Source organism: Halichoerus grypus, chromosome X (genome assembly GCF_964656455.1).
Source record: "Halichoerus grypus chromosome X, mHalGry1.hap1.1, whole genome shotgun sequence".
Lineage (NCBI taxonomy): Eukaryota > Metazoa > Chordata > Mammalia > Carnivora > Phocidae > Halichoerus > Halichoerus grypus.
This window is the reverse complement of record NC_135727.1, coordinates 130,743,270-130,757,748: the sequence shown is the minus strand read 5'-3', so window position 1 is coordinate 130,757,748 and position 14,479 is coordinate 130,743,270. Positions and strand designations below refer to the sequence as shown.

Below are 14,479 nucleotides of genomic sequence, written 5' to 3'. Positions count from 1 at the left end.
CCGCGGCCCTCACTCCAGTCGGGCATGCTTCTTCCGGCTTCCAGCTCTCTTGAAACGGAAACGTCGAAAACTCGTTGAAAAACTTTGTTTCCAACCTTTTGCCCCTCACTGTCTCTACTGTGTGTTGATTTTTAGGGGTTATGTCGGGAGCTCCTGGGCCTGCTTACTTCTGGGAGGTGTTGACCAACCTGAGGGAGTGAGTCAGGGCAGAATACCCTGTTGTGGGTCATACACTGTTGTCCACCAGAACTCAGAATGGGACCTTGTTTGGAAATAGGGTCTTTGCAGATGTGATGAAGTGAAGGATCTGAGATGAGCTCATCCTGGATCAGGGTGGCCCTAAATCCAATGACAGGTGTCCTTGTAAGAGACAGAAGAGGAGACACGGACACAGAGGAGAAGCCATGTGAAGACGGAGGAAAGATGGGAGGGACGTGGCCATGAGCCCAGGGACACCTGGAGCCCCAGAAGCTGGAAAAGTCATAAAGTACCCTCCCCTGGAGCCTCGGGAGGGAGCATGGCCCTGCCCCGCCTGGATCTCAGTAGCCCTGCCCCGCCTGGATCTCACTCCTGCTCTCCAGAGCTGGGGGAGCATGAACTCCTGTCATTGTAAGTCCCCAGTTTGTGATCATTTGTCACGGCTGCCTGAGAAAGTTCATCTGTAACCCTGCTCTCTTCCCTGAGGCCTCAGGTTGCTGCATCCCCCTCACCCCCGCCACTATCATGCACAGTTCCTGACCCAGAGCCCAGTCCCCTGGCAGCTACTGGCTCAGGGGTCTACAGCTCTAGGAAGCAGCCCAGGGGGTGTCCATCCCTGGCTTCCCCATCCTTGCCCGGCTTCTACCACTGCTAACACCTGAGCCTCTTGGCTGTGTGCCCTTTATCTCATTGCCACCAGGGTGGTTGATAGACTATGCCTTTTCTGCTACCTGGCCTGGCCTGTCGCTTTCCTGGGGACCTGCATCCTTTTTTTTTTTTAATATTTTATTTATTTGACAGAGAGAGACACAGCAAGAGAGGGAACACAAGCAGGGGGAGTGGGAGAGGGAGAAGCAGGCTTCCCGCGGAGCAGGGAGCCCGATGTGGGGCTCGATCCCAGGACCCTGAGATCATGACCTGAGCCGAAGGCAGACGCTTAACGACTGAGCCACCCAGGCACCCTGTGTGTGTGTTTTCAATTGCACTGAAAACAGTTTGGAAAAGTGCTATGTTTTATATTTAGTGATGTACTTCAGAATCTAAATTCCCTTTGGAATCATGAAATAGTGTGTCTGCCACCAAAAAGCACTGCGTGTGTATCTTTGAGGTCGGTTTAGTGTGATTGGTTGTAGAAGAGAGGCAGTTTTTAAAGTAGTGTGTAGTGTAGTGAGCTTCCTGGTTTCTCTGAAAGTAGGGTTAACCATTTATCAGGATCCATGACGAGATTAGAATAAAGTAATGGGTGTGTAAACACAGACACACACACACAGAAGAACACATGAATGGGATTGCCATTTATTAACTTGCTGATCGAAAGAACACAGAAGGAGAATGTCCAGGCATCCTGACTCTCCAGGAAAAGATGTGCATTCAGAAATGAGCTCTTTCAATGTCAAGTTACAAGTCAGTCGCCTTGGGTCCATTTCCTTGATTTTATAATAAGGATGTTCATTTCCTCAAAAGATCAAAAAAAGCACTCCAGATGTGTAGTTGGCCACTTGGAATGGCCAGCACAACAGGAAAAGAAGAATATGTGGCTTATATTCAAGTAAATGTTTCCTGAATCCCTTTGGATTTCTTCTGCCCATAGATAGCCAATGTAGACCACCTAGGGGAATACTCCTGAGATCTGGGAGGGACCTATCAACCACAGACCAGCTCACTTGACCTTGACCTCCAGCAAGAATTAACTATGGAAAGAAACGCTGGAGAGTTGGTTCCCTTTAATGAACGGAACATCTTGTATACCTCCCATTCCTCCAAAACCAAAGGGATTGCAAACTCCTTGGGGATGTTATTTTGAGCCCCCAGAGGTGATAGGAAGAATGTTGAGGTCTTGATAAATACTTAAGAAGGTGCGTCTTCTTGGGAGGAGCATTTGCAGCGGGACGAACCACTCCAAAATCTGGTGTCTTAAAACAATAACCATTGATTTCACTCATGATTCTGTCTTGGCACTTGGGGCTGGGATCAGCTGGGCAGTCCTTCTGGGGTCAGCTGGACTCACTCATGAGTCACTGGTCAGCTGCTTGGTGGATGAGGCAGGGCTGATTTGTGGCTCAGCCAGGACGACTCACCTGGGCTCCATGGACCCTCTCAGACTTGAGCATATGGCGGCCCGGGAACTCAGACACTCGGAAATGTTGCTGTTCCTTCTGCCGCGTTCCATTGACCAAAGCAAGTGACAGCATCAGTTTGGCTAGACGTGGTGGGAGCGTGGACTCCACCTGTCCGTGGCACAAGCTGCAAAGTCACCCTGCAAAAAATGCTGAAACGGGGAGGGAATTAATTGCACTCACTTTTGCAAACAATCTTCACGACATTCGATGGAGCCCCCAAACACCTGATGCCTGAGAAGATGTAGCTCGCCCACAGCATGTGTTGAGGACTCCCCAGCCTGGACCATACTCTGCATTTGCAAGACGAACTGTGTTTTGCATTTCTTAGTGCTCTGTTTAAACAGCATCCAACCTCTCTGTGCAGGGATCAAGCTTATGCCGTGGCATGAACTTTATCTGGTGTGAGCTGCTGACCTTACTCTTCTGAGCCTATCATTGAGATGGAAAAAGGCTGTGCCCGTAAAGGGTGCACTGTGGTTTTGGTATCCCCAAGCAAGGAACACCAAAGAAGAGGACCGTTAGAAGGAGAGATGGGTTGTGTTCCCCCATGCACTCATGTCGAAACCTTCCTGCCCACAAGACATATCACAGGAAACCACCCACTCTTGACCAAACGTCAATGATTTGTGGCCATCCTGTGGTGTAGAAGGGTCTTCTAACCAACAACGGCGGCTCTTACCAGCCATCATCCCTAACCAGACATAAGTCAATCCCAGGCAGTTTGCTTTGGTGAGCTCTGGAAAAGCCAGGGAAACTGGCAGGAAGAAATGGGGATTTTAGCTTCTGGGCAGAGGAAGTAAATGTTCCAAAAAGTTGGAAATACATTCTTTATTTGGCTCACAAATAACCCTGATCTGAGCAAGAAATAATAAATTCTTCCCTTCCCAAGCTCTCTGGAAAGGATCCCCTTCTCTTCGCACTGCAAGCTAAGGCTCTCAAAATCTCTGCAGAGACCTGGGGGCTTCCCAGATTTCCTCCTGTTCCCCCACATCTGCCCCATGAAGCCATCCCTTTATTCTGCCTTCAGTTAGCTACCTGTCTGAACCTTCAGTTAGCTACCTGTCCGAACCAAATCTCAGCCTACAGTCATCTGCCTTACAGTGTTGCTGGGGTTTCCATTTGTCTCTGGATGAAGATGACACTACTTGGTAAACATGCAACGTCCATCCCCATCCGGTTCCAGGCTACCTTCCCAGGCAGACATCCCTATCCTTTCCCCTACTCATTGCATGCCATGGATGTTTTCCCCCAGCGTCCGCATTATTGCTCATGTAGGGAAACTCTCTAGAATGCATCCCCACCCTCTCTCTATCTGGAATCCCCCTAAGAGTCTTCCAAGACATGGTTTAAATGTAATCTCCTTGGTGAAACATTTCCAAACCCTTGGACGTGGTCTCTGATTTCTCTTCCTTCCCATGGCGCTCTGTGCTCATCTGTACAACACATCGTATTGCGTAGCTTGTAGAGGGTTTTCTGGTATCCCTCAAGAGACCCAATGGGCTCTTTGCTAACAGGTGAAATGATTTATTCACCTTCCCATGCTCAGTACCTAGGTCAAGATCCTCAGCACACCATATGCTAAATAAATGTCTGCCAGATATATGAACCTACATATAGGAGACTCAGATACACACAAATACACAGAAATAAATTCATACAGCTCTCGTGCCATTGTTCTGTGTTTTGGGAAACCGTAGGGCAATTCCCTCCAGCCCATCACCATGACCATCATGGCCAACGTTTGTAATGGGAAGACCCCACTCCAGGTCCCGGACCCAGTGCTAGCAGCCCACAGGGACTGCAGACTTAGAGACAAAGAGGATTCATGTTTCGAATGCAGTTCAGTAGTCTCCCCTTATCTGCGGTTTAGGAAACAGATAATCCTCCTGAGGGATCACCGGAAGGTCAGCAGTAGCCTAATTCTAGGTCACCAGGCCTACGTCATCCACCTCACTTCATCTCATCACGTAGACATTTTATCATCTGAAGTCATCACAAGAAGAAGAAGGGTGCGTACAGATGAATACGGTATTTTGAGGGAGACAGAGAGAGACCACATTCTCATAACTTTTATTACAGTGTATTGTTCTGATTATTCTATTTTATGATTAGCTATTGGGGTTTTTTTTCCCCCCTCTGTTTGTTTGTTTGTTTTTAAGTAGGCTACATGCACAGCATGGAGCCCAGCACAGGGCTTAAACTCACGACCCTGAGATCAAGACCTGACTTGAGATCAAGAGTTGGATGCTCAACCCACTAAGCCACCCAGGTGCCCCTGATTAGTTATTGTTAATCTCAGGCTGTGCCTGATTGATAAAATAAACTTTACCAAAGGTATGCATGTTTAGGGAAAAATATAGTGCATATAGGGTTTGGTACCATCTGCAGTTTCAGGCATGCACTTGGAGGTTGGAACATGTCCCCTGAGGATGAAGGGGGACTCCTGTACTCTGGGAAATTGATTTGTTCTTGATTCTAAGCCAGACTAACCATGAGCTTTAGCTCCTTCAACAAAGTAGTTGTTTGTATATTATGCAGCTTCACTGCATCTTTTGATTTCTGCAGGGGACCCAACCTACGTTATGTTTAAGAGGGGAAAAACATATATACACATAAGGTTCACACATGAACTTTTTGCTAAATTAATTAAATTACTGTTTTTAAAATAGACTGGACCACTGATGGGCACAGACCATGAAGTTTCTAATGTAAAAACTCAGGGAAAGTCAATTATCATATGGTTTCACTTATTTGTGGAACATGAGGAATAGTATGGAGGACATTAGGAGAAGGAAGGGAAAAATGGGGGGAGGGAATTGAAGGGAGAGATGAACCATGAGAGATGATGGACTCTGAGAAACAAACAGGGTTTTAGAGGGGAGGGGGGAGGGGGGATGGGTTAGCCCGGTGATGGGTATTAAGGAGGGCACGTACTGCATGGAGCACTGGGTGTTATACGAAAACAATGGATCGTCGATCACCACATCAAAAACTAATGATGTATTGTATGGTGACTAACATAATAAAAGTTAAAAAAATAATAATAATGTAAAAACTCTAGTTTACAACACGCTTTTCATCTTTGCTTCTGTGAACAAACACTCTGAGGAAAATGCCAGTGGTTTGGAGGCAGTCAAGAGGCGGTGAGGTACAAACCACCTGGATTTAGAATCAAAAAGTCTTAGTTCTAATCCCATGAGCTCCATGGGCCCAGGAAGTTTCCTCATCAACAGAAGTGGGCTAGTCAGTCCAATGCCCCTACTTCATAGTTGTTTCCCAATGTGGAAGTAAGTTCTAATACAGCACAATGATGTCTGGTAAAAGGTTCACTTGTTTGTTTATCGATCCCTCCCTCCATCCATCCAAACATCCATCCATCCATCCATCCATCCAACTATCCATTCATCCATCCATCCATCCATCCATCCACACATCCACCCAGTTATCCATTCATCCATCCATCCATCTACACATCCATCCACTTATCCATCCATCCATTCATCCATCCATCCATCCATCCATCCATCCATCCATCCATCCATCCAACTATCCATCCATCCATCCATCCATCCATCCATCCATCCATCTACACATCCATCCACTTATCCATCCATCCATCCATCCATCCATCCACCCATCTATCCACCCACATATCCACTGACACATCCATCTACCCATCTTTCCACCTACCGTTCTACTGACTCAGGAGATTTCTCTTCAATATCTGTTCAATAGGCACCATGTATGATGGCCAGACACCTCTTAGCTGTTTTGACTGCCCATAAGGAACTCATAGGAGGTCTCTATTATAAACTGGACCTGACCTCTGGTAACAAAGACCAGAAAGAAAAATGGTTTAAATACGACTGAAGCAAATCTGACTTTTAGGAAAAAAAGAGAAGATAAAAATTTACCTCTCTCTCCCATAAACGATGTCAAGAGAGTCAGATTAGGGCTGGTATGGCCATTCTGCAGTGCCACCAACAACCACAGCTGTTTTTCTCACTATGTTCAGACATCCTTCAAGAGTAGTTCCCATCCTCTGGGTTACCTCCTTCTCCAGGCTGGCTGCTGGGGCTCCAGGCATCTCCTTGGTACTCCAGGCAAGCACAAGACGAAGCAAGGAGAGGGCCTAAAGGGCCCCTTGCCATCCATCCATCCACCTTTTAAGGAATGTTTCAGAAGTTTTCTCTGACAATTTCTGCTTATATTTATTTTATTGACCAGAGCTTACTTTTTGGTTATACCTAGCTGCAATGGAGACTGAGGAAATGGTCTTTTAGCTGCCATATTGCCAACATCCATAAAATCAAAGTCCCTTAGTATGGAAGAAGGTGGAAGGGATATGAGATGGACATGTGGTCTTGCATGCACACAAGATGAGTGGATGGATGGATGGATGATGGAGATCTACATGTAAAGGTAAGTGTGGACATTTATATACATGCATACTCTGTGCGTGTCTCTCTGTGTATGCATGCCTGTGCTCTCATAGACCAAAGGTAATGATAAGAAAGCTTCATTATCTAAATACTCAGCTTTTCATGGCAAGCTCATTTTTGTTTTGCTTGCATTCAGTGGAGTAATTAAGCATCTGAAAGGAGGTCTCTCAGTGTTGGGCTCTCAGCCAGGTGCTGAGATAGAATAAAAAGTGAGACTGCTCAGACTTTGGGGAGACTCAGATAAACACAAATAAATACATGTAAATCAAGGGCTATTAAAAGTAAACACTGCTCTCTGAGGCAGGGCTATGACTGCTTGATTTCACTGCCGTATTCCTAGAGTGGGCCCTCTGGTAGTTGATGAGTGGCTGAGTGTGCTAAGGAATTACTGAGAAGAGGGACCCCAATGAACTTGGGGAAGGCAAGCCTGAGGAGAGGGAGTAGGAGCTGGGTAGGTGGGACTCAGAGGAGGGAAGTGTTGGGGGGCTTTGCCCTGGTGAAAGCATCCTGGCCAAAATGTCTAGTCCTGCCCAGGCTTGAAGATCAAAACCTGAACTTTGAAAGAGCAGCAGAGCTGATCTGATTCAGGGTAAGGCGCTGGTTATATATGCACCAGATTGGAAATGTGTCAGTTTTCACTGACTACCCAAGAATTATTCAGATACCAGGAGAAAGTCTGGCAGACAAGATTTGGTGTGACTAGGAGCTAAGAACATTGATCGAGCCATCGAGCCATCGATCCATCATCCATCCATCCATCATCCATCCATCCTTCTACCCTTCCATCCATCATCCATCCATCCATCCATCCACTAACCATCCATCCATCCATCCACTAACCATCCATCCATCCACTAACCATGCATCCATCATCCATCCATTCTTCTATCCTTCTATACATCCATCCACCTACTAACCATATATCCATCATTCATTCATCCATTCATCCATCCATCCGTCCATCCATCCATCCATCCATCTAGTAACTATCCATCTACTAACCATCCATCCTTCTACTAACCATCCATCCATCTACTAACCATCCATGGATACTAACCATCCATGGATACTAACCATCATCCATCCATTCTTCTATCTTTCCATCCATCCATCCACCTACTAACCATATATCCATCATTCATTCAACCATTCTTTCATCCATCCAGCCATCCATCTACTAACCATCCATCCTTCTACTAACCATCCATCCATCTACTAACCATCCATGGATACTAACCATCCATGGATACTAACCATCATCCATCCATTCTTCTATCCTTCCATCCATCCGTCCACCTACTTACCATATATCCATCATCCATCCATCCATCCATCCATCCATCTACTAACCATCCGTACATCTGCTAACCATCCATCCAACTACTAACCATCCATGGATACTAACCATCCACGGATAATAACCATCCATCCATCCATCCATCCATCCATCCATCTCCCCATTTACTTGTCCAGAGGTGACCTGGGAGGGAAATCAGGCTCCATCTCTTCAAATGGCCATCATCATATTCCAGGAGCTAGCTCCTTCTTGAAGTTAGGGCCACACTCTGGGGGCGTTCCCCCACATTTTCACTCTTACAATTTTAAAATACATTCACCTCCAAGTTCGAAAGTAATGTAGATGCAGTGCGGAGAGTTTAGCAAGTACAGATAACAAAGACATCCCTCGTGTTACAAGAAATAATCAGGGCTATAGGTTCGGCGTGTATCCAGCGATGTTCTCCTACACCCCAGAGAGTGTTTTGATGCAATGTGGATGGGTTTAGGCTGTGCTTTTTTCATTGACGAGGACTTGCAAACCCTTTAATGTACCTCAGTGCTTTCAAAAGGCTGCCATTTCCCTGCGTACATGGATTGCCTATCGCTTCTGTTGCTTGATGCGTGGCTTGTGGGACGTTTGTGCGTTTCTGCTCTTCTGTTGTTGTAAATAATACTCTTATAAGTGGAGGTTGATAGGGACTGAGTGGTTGCATCCCTCCAGAAATTCACGTGCAGAAGCGCTGAGCCCAGTGGGTGGGTATCGGCAGGTGGGGAACAGTGACAGGTGACAGGACAGATATGTGCGATACTTTGGAATAACGGTAGCCCACGCCAGCCCGACAGTGCCCCTTCCCAGAACCAGAACGGAGTGTTGTTCTCCCCTCTGTCCAGCTGGGTAAATGGAGCCTGGGGTTGTGGGGTTCATGCTGAAGACCTGGGCCAGCCCAGGCAGGGCTCTGCTTCCAGCTCCAAACACCTGGTCTCGTGCTGGGCTCCCTGCTGCCTCCCTGACCCATTCCTTGGCATCCAGTAGGAACGCCACCCTGATCCCCTCCCCGGAGCCGACCAGTACTTTGGGACCCCTTGTTCGGACAGAAAACCAATGGCAACACCAACCAAACAAAAGAGAGGCACGCACCTGGCGCATCCAGTGCTGCTGATGAGAGCAGAACCCCACCCAGTGCACCCCAAACCGTGCATCCCGGGTGATAGAGAAACGGAGAGACGTGCACCAAAGTGAGAGCAGGCTGTTCTCCCTGGAAACCGATTTCCCCAAAATCATTCTTCAAAAAGAGAGAGAGACAAGAAGGGGGGAACAGGTGTCGGCAGATACGGTGAGGGGTCCCCAGGGAAAGAAAGACCAGGCACAGTTTTCTTAACAAAAGACATGACATAGGGTGCCCGGGGGGCTCAGTCGGTTAAGCGTCTGCCTTCGGCTCAGGTCACGATCTCGGGGTCCCAGGATCAAGTCCCACATTGGGCTCCCTGCTCAGTGGGGATTCTGCTTCTCCCTCTGCTTCTGCCCCTTGTTGTGCTCTCTCTCTCTCTGTCAGATAAATAAATAAAATCTTAAAAAAAAAAACAAAACCAGAAGACACATCATTTTAGGTCCCTCCCAACCATTTTGTGATCTATTGCCAATCGGCTCGACCCACCCCTGCACACTTCTTGCAGAACTTCCTAGGACGTCAGCATGACAAAAATATACACAAGGCTCAGTAGTTAATGATTTTTTTTTTTTTAGGGGAACGAAAAAATGGAAAAACAGTCTCTACCCAGCCCGATGGAATCGGAGACAGGAAACCAGGCGTACAACTCCCCTCGCTGTGTGAAGAGTCAAGATTGACCTGGTGCACATTCCTGAGTCCCTTTGGCGGGATTTTAAACCCCTGTGAGCTCCCCAAACAGCAGACTGGCCGGAGCCAGAGTATTGATAATACTGAGCCTTGCTGACCCTCATCTAGGACCTGGACTCTGACACCTTAAGATGACTTCTGCCCTGGGTCCCCCACCTCGCAAGCCCTGTCGTGATTATGCGAGCACCCGAGCTTCAGACTCCCCCCGTTTTCTGGTTCGGAGAAGACACTGCTTTGGGAAATTGCAAGTAAAACCCTTCTTTTTGCTGTTCTTTGGTTTGGTTGTGTCTTTTGACTCCAGGGCCACAAAGGGGAGACCTCAGTGTTGGGTTGCAGTGGGGACAGAGTTTTCCCAAGGAGATGGAGACAGGTCCCCAGTTTCCTGCAACCCGGAAAGGCCTCTTGGAATTTCCCCCCTAGACAGGTTTTCCTTTCTGCAAACTTTTCTTCTGACAGCCGAGGTTGTCTGCCACCCTCACGCCCTCCGTGGATACGGTCTTTTCTGTTCTGCTTTGTAAGTTTACTTTTTTCTGTCCATTGGGTTCTTGGGGTCCCCGTTGAGACCCATTTTCCAGCTCAATAGACAAAGCCCAGTGGTCCACAAAGGATGCTCTGTAAAAGGTGGGAGAAGGGCCAGTCTGTAGGTGTGTGCGTGTGTGTGCGTGTGCATGTGTGTGTGTGCGTGTGTGTGCGTGTGCGTGCGTGTGCGTGCGTGTGTGTGTGTTACAGGGACTGTCAAAACCGCCCAGACCTCCCTCCTGTCCTGGGTTTGAACCAGCATAACGCATGCATAGCAAGAAGCCCGTTCCAAAAGGAGCTTCCTCCCTCCTCCCTCTCTAGGTCTTGACGTATGCCCTTCAGATATCTCTTCTGTGGAGCTTGGATACAACTCAGGAGGTTTCTTCAATTAATTTAATTTTTATTCTGGAGCTTAGAGCTTCCTGATGCTCTCAGAGCATCTGCAAAAGATGATGGATATTTTCATTTTGAGCCAAGGAAGGTGGCCCTTAAAAAAAAAAAAAAAGGCAAAGTCAACTTAATGAATTAGAAAGAGAAGTAGCCAAGATGCCTGTCGGTATGAACATAAATTAAAAAAAAAAAAGTTAAAGCCTAGCTTTTAGTGCAAGTGACTATGCATATTTATGATAGCTGATGATGAGGACCTAGCCCCTCGGGGATAAAAGGCGAGCCCAGGCTGCAGAATGTGCTGGAACGTTTAGGGTGGTGTGGACAGCGCCAGTTTCAGCCGTGGTACTGCCTAAGGGACCAAGGTTAAAGATTGTCCAGGTTTAGGTTTTATTTTGAAGGGGTGACAGGGCTGAACGGGAAGGTTCCCTGGGCGGGGGAGGGGTCTTTGCATTTTGACTTTGGCTCAAAGCATGCGTGGTTTCTTTCAGGGTGCTGACCTACCTCAAGGTGCCAAAATGGCTGCAGCAGCTCCAGCATCCCTTTGCTGCCCAAGAAGAGCCTCCTGTGTGCCCAGGCCCAGGGTCCACACGCTGCACTGGCCGATAGAAAACAGGACACCTCCAAGCCTCCAGCTGTGTATGGTCAGACGGATGCCTTTTTAAGTTAAGTGTCCCTGCACTTGCCCCAGGCGGGCCCCGGGGGTGCAGTCTAGTGCGTCTGGCCTGCCCCGTGTCTGTCTGAGCCGGGTAGGTGGCGGTAGGTAAGGTGACCGGATGCCCCGGGGAGGAGGGGCCCTGACTCTTGCAGGGGTGAGGAGAGTGCGCTGGGTTGGAGCTCGCGGGTATGGGGGTAGGGTGTGCAGGGTGGAATGCAGGAATCTGACTCAGGGATTTTTTCCCCGTTCTGAGATGTTCTGTACCCTGAAGGAACACGGAGAGAATATTAAGCTAACATTTCAATAATAAAAAAAATATACTGATAATCTGGGACAGGGACCAGCCCCAAGACTGGGGTTTGGACCCTGGCCAGAGGCCCACCAGGGCGGCAGCCGCCTCTCAAGGGGAACGGGAGGGGTTTCCTGCTTCTCCCCCTCTGCGCGCCCACCCCCCAGCTTGCGGTGGGGAGAGGCTTCCGGAAGCTCCTCCCAGGGAGGTCCCTGTTGAGGCTGGGGAGGAGGGGGTTGCCGTGCGCCCCCAAAGCCCCCATCCCTGCTCCAGGCCCTGTCAGTTCAGCCTGGACTTTGGGATGGGACTGGGGGCTGCCCCGCCCCCCCCCCCCCCCGGGCCAGGGAACCGCGGTTCCAGGGAAAAGAGAGCATTTCTCTTTGCCCCCCTTGGAGATGGCACACGGTCCCCGTTAGGAGTTAGGAGCAGGGAGGGGGCTACACCGGAGGTTTCGCCCCCAAGAACGCGGATCCCGTTAGGGGCTGTAGACACACGGAGGGGCCCCCACCTTCTGAAGAGGGAGGGGATCACTTGCTCCCTTCGGGGCCACCCTCCGGGTCGTTAGGGGCGGGTAGGGGGCCCTCACTTTCTGAGCAGGGAGGTGGGGGTTACTTGCTTCCTTCCAGGCCTCCCTGGGGTCCTTAGGGGCGAGTAGGAGGCCCCCACTTTCTGAGCAGGGAGGTGGGGGTTACTTGCTTCCTTCCAGGCCTCCCTGGGGTCCTTAGGGGCGAGTAGGAGGCCCCCACTTTCTGAGCAGGGAGGTGGGGGTTACTTGCTTCCTTCCAGGCCTCCCTGGGGTCCTTAGGGGCGAGTAGGAGGCCCCCACTTTCTGAGCAGGGAGGTGGGGGTTACTTGCTTCCTTCCAGGCCTCCCTGGGGTCCTTAGGGGCGAGTAGGAGGCCCCCACTTTCTGAGCAGGGAGGTGGGGGTTACTTGCTTCCTTCCAGGCCTCCCTGGGGTCCTTAGGGGCGAGTAGGAGGCCCCCACTTTCTGAGCAGGGAGGTGGGGGTTACTTGCTTCCTTCCAGGCCTCCCTGGGGTCCTTAGGGGCGAGTAGGAGGCCCCCACTTTCCGAATAGGGAGGGGTCACCCCGCTCTGAGTAAGCCGCCCTCCCCGCTGGTCCCGGGCTGCGGGCGGGGCGAGCGGAGGCCAGGGCGGGGCCACAGGGCGCCCCCCCAGCTCCCCCTCCGCCGGCCCCGCCCCGTGGGCACAGCAGCCCCCGCCGCCGCCGCCACCCGCGCGCCCCACTCCCGGCCCAGTCCCTGCGGGCGCGAGACGCACCATGGCTCGCGGGGCCGCCCTCGCGCTGCTGCTGCTCGGCCTGCTCAGCGCCCTGCTGCCCGCCTGCGGTGAGCGACTTGGGAGACCTCGGGGGGGGGGGCGGGCGGAGTGTCCCGGGGGCGCCAGCCGGCCTGGGGACCCGCATCGGGACGCGCGCGCCGGGACCCCAGGGAAGGCCGCGGGGGCGCCCTGCCGGAGGCGGGCCTAGGGGGACGCAGCGGGGACCCCGGGCCCTGCTCCCCGCCGCGGGAACGCGCCCTGCCAGCGGGTAGCCAACGCCCCAAGGAGGCGGCCTCGGGGCGCTCCAACTTTTTTCCCGGGCGGGTTTGGACTTACTCCAGAGGCGAAATGCAGCGTGTTTTCAAACTCACAAACTCCGGTAGTTGGAGACACTTGGCGGGGAGCCGGTGGCCCTTCGGTGCCCCCGGCCCGCGTGTGCGCCCCTGGGCACCCCTGCAGCGGTCCCGGCCCCCGGCGCACCCCGGGCCCCCGGCTTTGTTCGTGCGCGGGGAGCCACGCCCTGCGTCCCCGGCCTAAATTTGGACTCGCCGTGCAGCGTGCAAGCGGGCGGAGCCGGGGGTGGGGGAGTTCAGAACGACTTGGGCGCCGGGCGCGCTCGGGAACGCTTGTGCCCCAGCCGCCTCGGGCATTGGGGCGCTCGCTGCGCGCGCCGTGCAAGGACACGTGTCCTCCGCTCGCTGCCGGGGGTGCTCCAGGGGACGCTTCAGAAAACACACAACAAGTGTCAGGACACCGGGAGGCCCGGGGACCTCCTCTCCCCCCCACTTTACGCACACGCGGCCCAGGCCTGTTCTGGCAGTTGCCTGTTTTCCTGTCGCTCTCCTTTTAAAGGGGAAGTTGCCATCCTCTTTCTCCCCCTGTCCTTTCCAAAGGAAAGCTCGGATTTTTGCTGGGCGTGGCATTTTGAAAGCTTTCCCCCACCTAACGGTTATTTCCCTGGGCCGCAGCCACCCACCCGGGGACGGTGGCCAGACTGTTAAGTGGACAGCCGGGCGCACGGCAGAGTAGTTTCCGGACCCGTCTGCTCCGAGGTGGACACATTTTTGCAGCCAGGAATCATGACCCAAGGCCTGAGTGGTGCTGGGAATTTCCCCTCTGTTGGGCGACCTCCCGCTGGGTGCTGGGGCTTGACTTCTGCCTTCTTGGCACCCTGGTTGTTTTGGGGGGAGCATTTGTGAAGTGATGTGGGTGCTTTTTAAATGGGCCCCGTGCCCTCTGGTGGCTTCAGGGGAGATTAAGCCTGGTCTGGGGGGGAACATCTTGGAACATTTTACAGCCCGCCGGGGAGGGCCTCGCATGGCTATCCAATTTCTCTCTTTGCTCCTGAAGAAATGTCCTTTTTTCCTTCCGCTGTGTCTGGTCCAACAGCAATGGGTTTGTTCCCCCGCCCCCCCCCCCCCATGGTTGTCTTCCGGCTGTTTGTTCACGTAA

At 51.4% G+C, this 14,479-nt stretch overlaps 1 protein-coding gene and 2 long non-coding RNA genes across 5 annotated transcripts in view; 2 read left to right on the top strand and 1 right to left on the bottom strand.

Annotated features, from left to right (window-relative positions):
- The window catches only part of LOC144380354 (uncharacterized), a 38,595-nt gene extending 31,864 nt beyond the window's left edge, over positions 1–6,731 (top strand). Inside the window, exon 3 of the long non-coding RNA XR_013444490.1 lies at positions 6,570–6,731. This is a non-coding gene — a long non-coding RNA (uncharacterized LOC144380354). The remainder of the gene's footprint in view (positions 1–6,569) is intronic.
- On the bottom strand, positions 1,344–13,902 carry LOC118539317 (uncharacterized). The gene is made up of 4 exons (XR_004919109.2): positions 13,364–13,902; positions 11,305–11,435; positions 8,226–10,900; positions 1,344–2,467 (listed from the first exon to the last, which is right to left on the bottom strand). It is a non-coding gene; the product is annotated as an uncharacterized LOC118539317 (long non-coding RNA).
- CD99 (CD99 molecule (Xg blood group)) overlaps positions 12,963–14,479 on the top strand; it is a 34,928-nt gene continuing 33,411 nt past the window's right edge. For 2 of the 3 annotated variants that reach the window (XM_036097786.2, XM_078063922.1), the window contains exon 1: positions 12,963–13,095. In XM_036097786.2, the coding sequence (XP_035953679.1) occupies positions 13,029–13,095 (67 nt within the window). In that variant the 5' untranslated portion in view covers positions 12,963–13,028. The remainder of the gene's footprint in view (positions 13,096–14,479) is intronic. The other variant, XM_036097787.2, reaches the window with a different exon arrangement.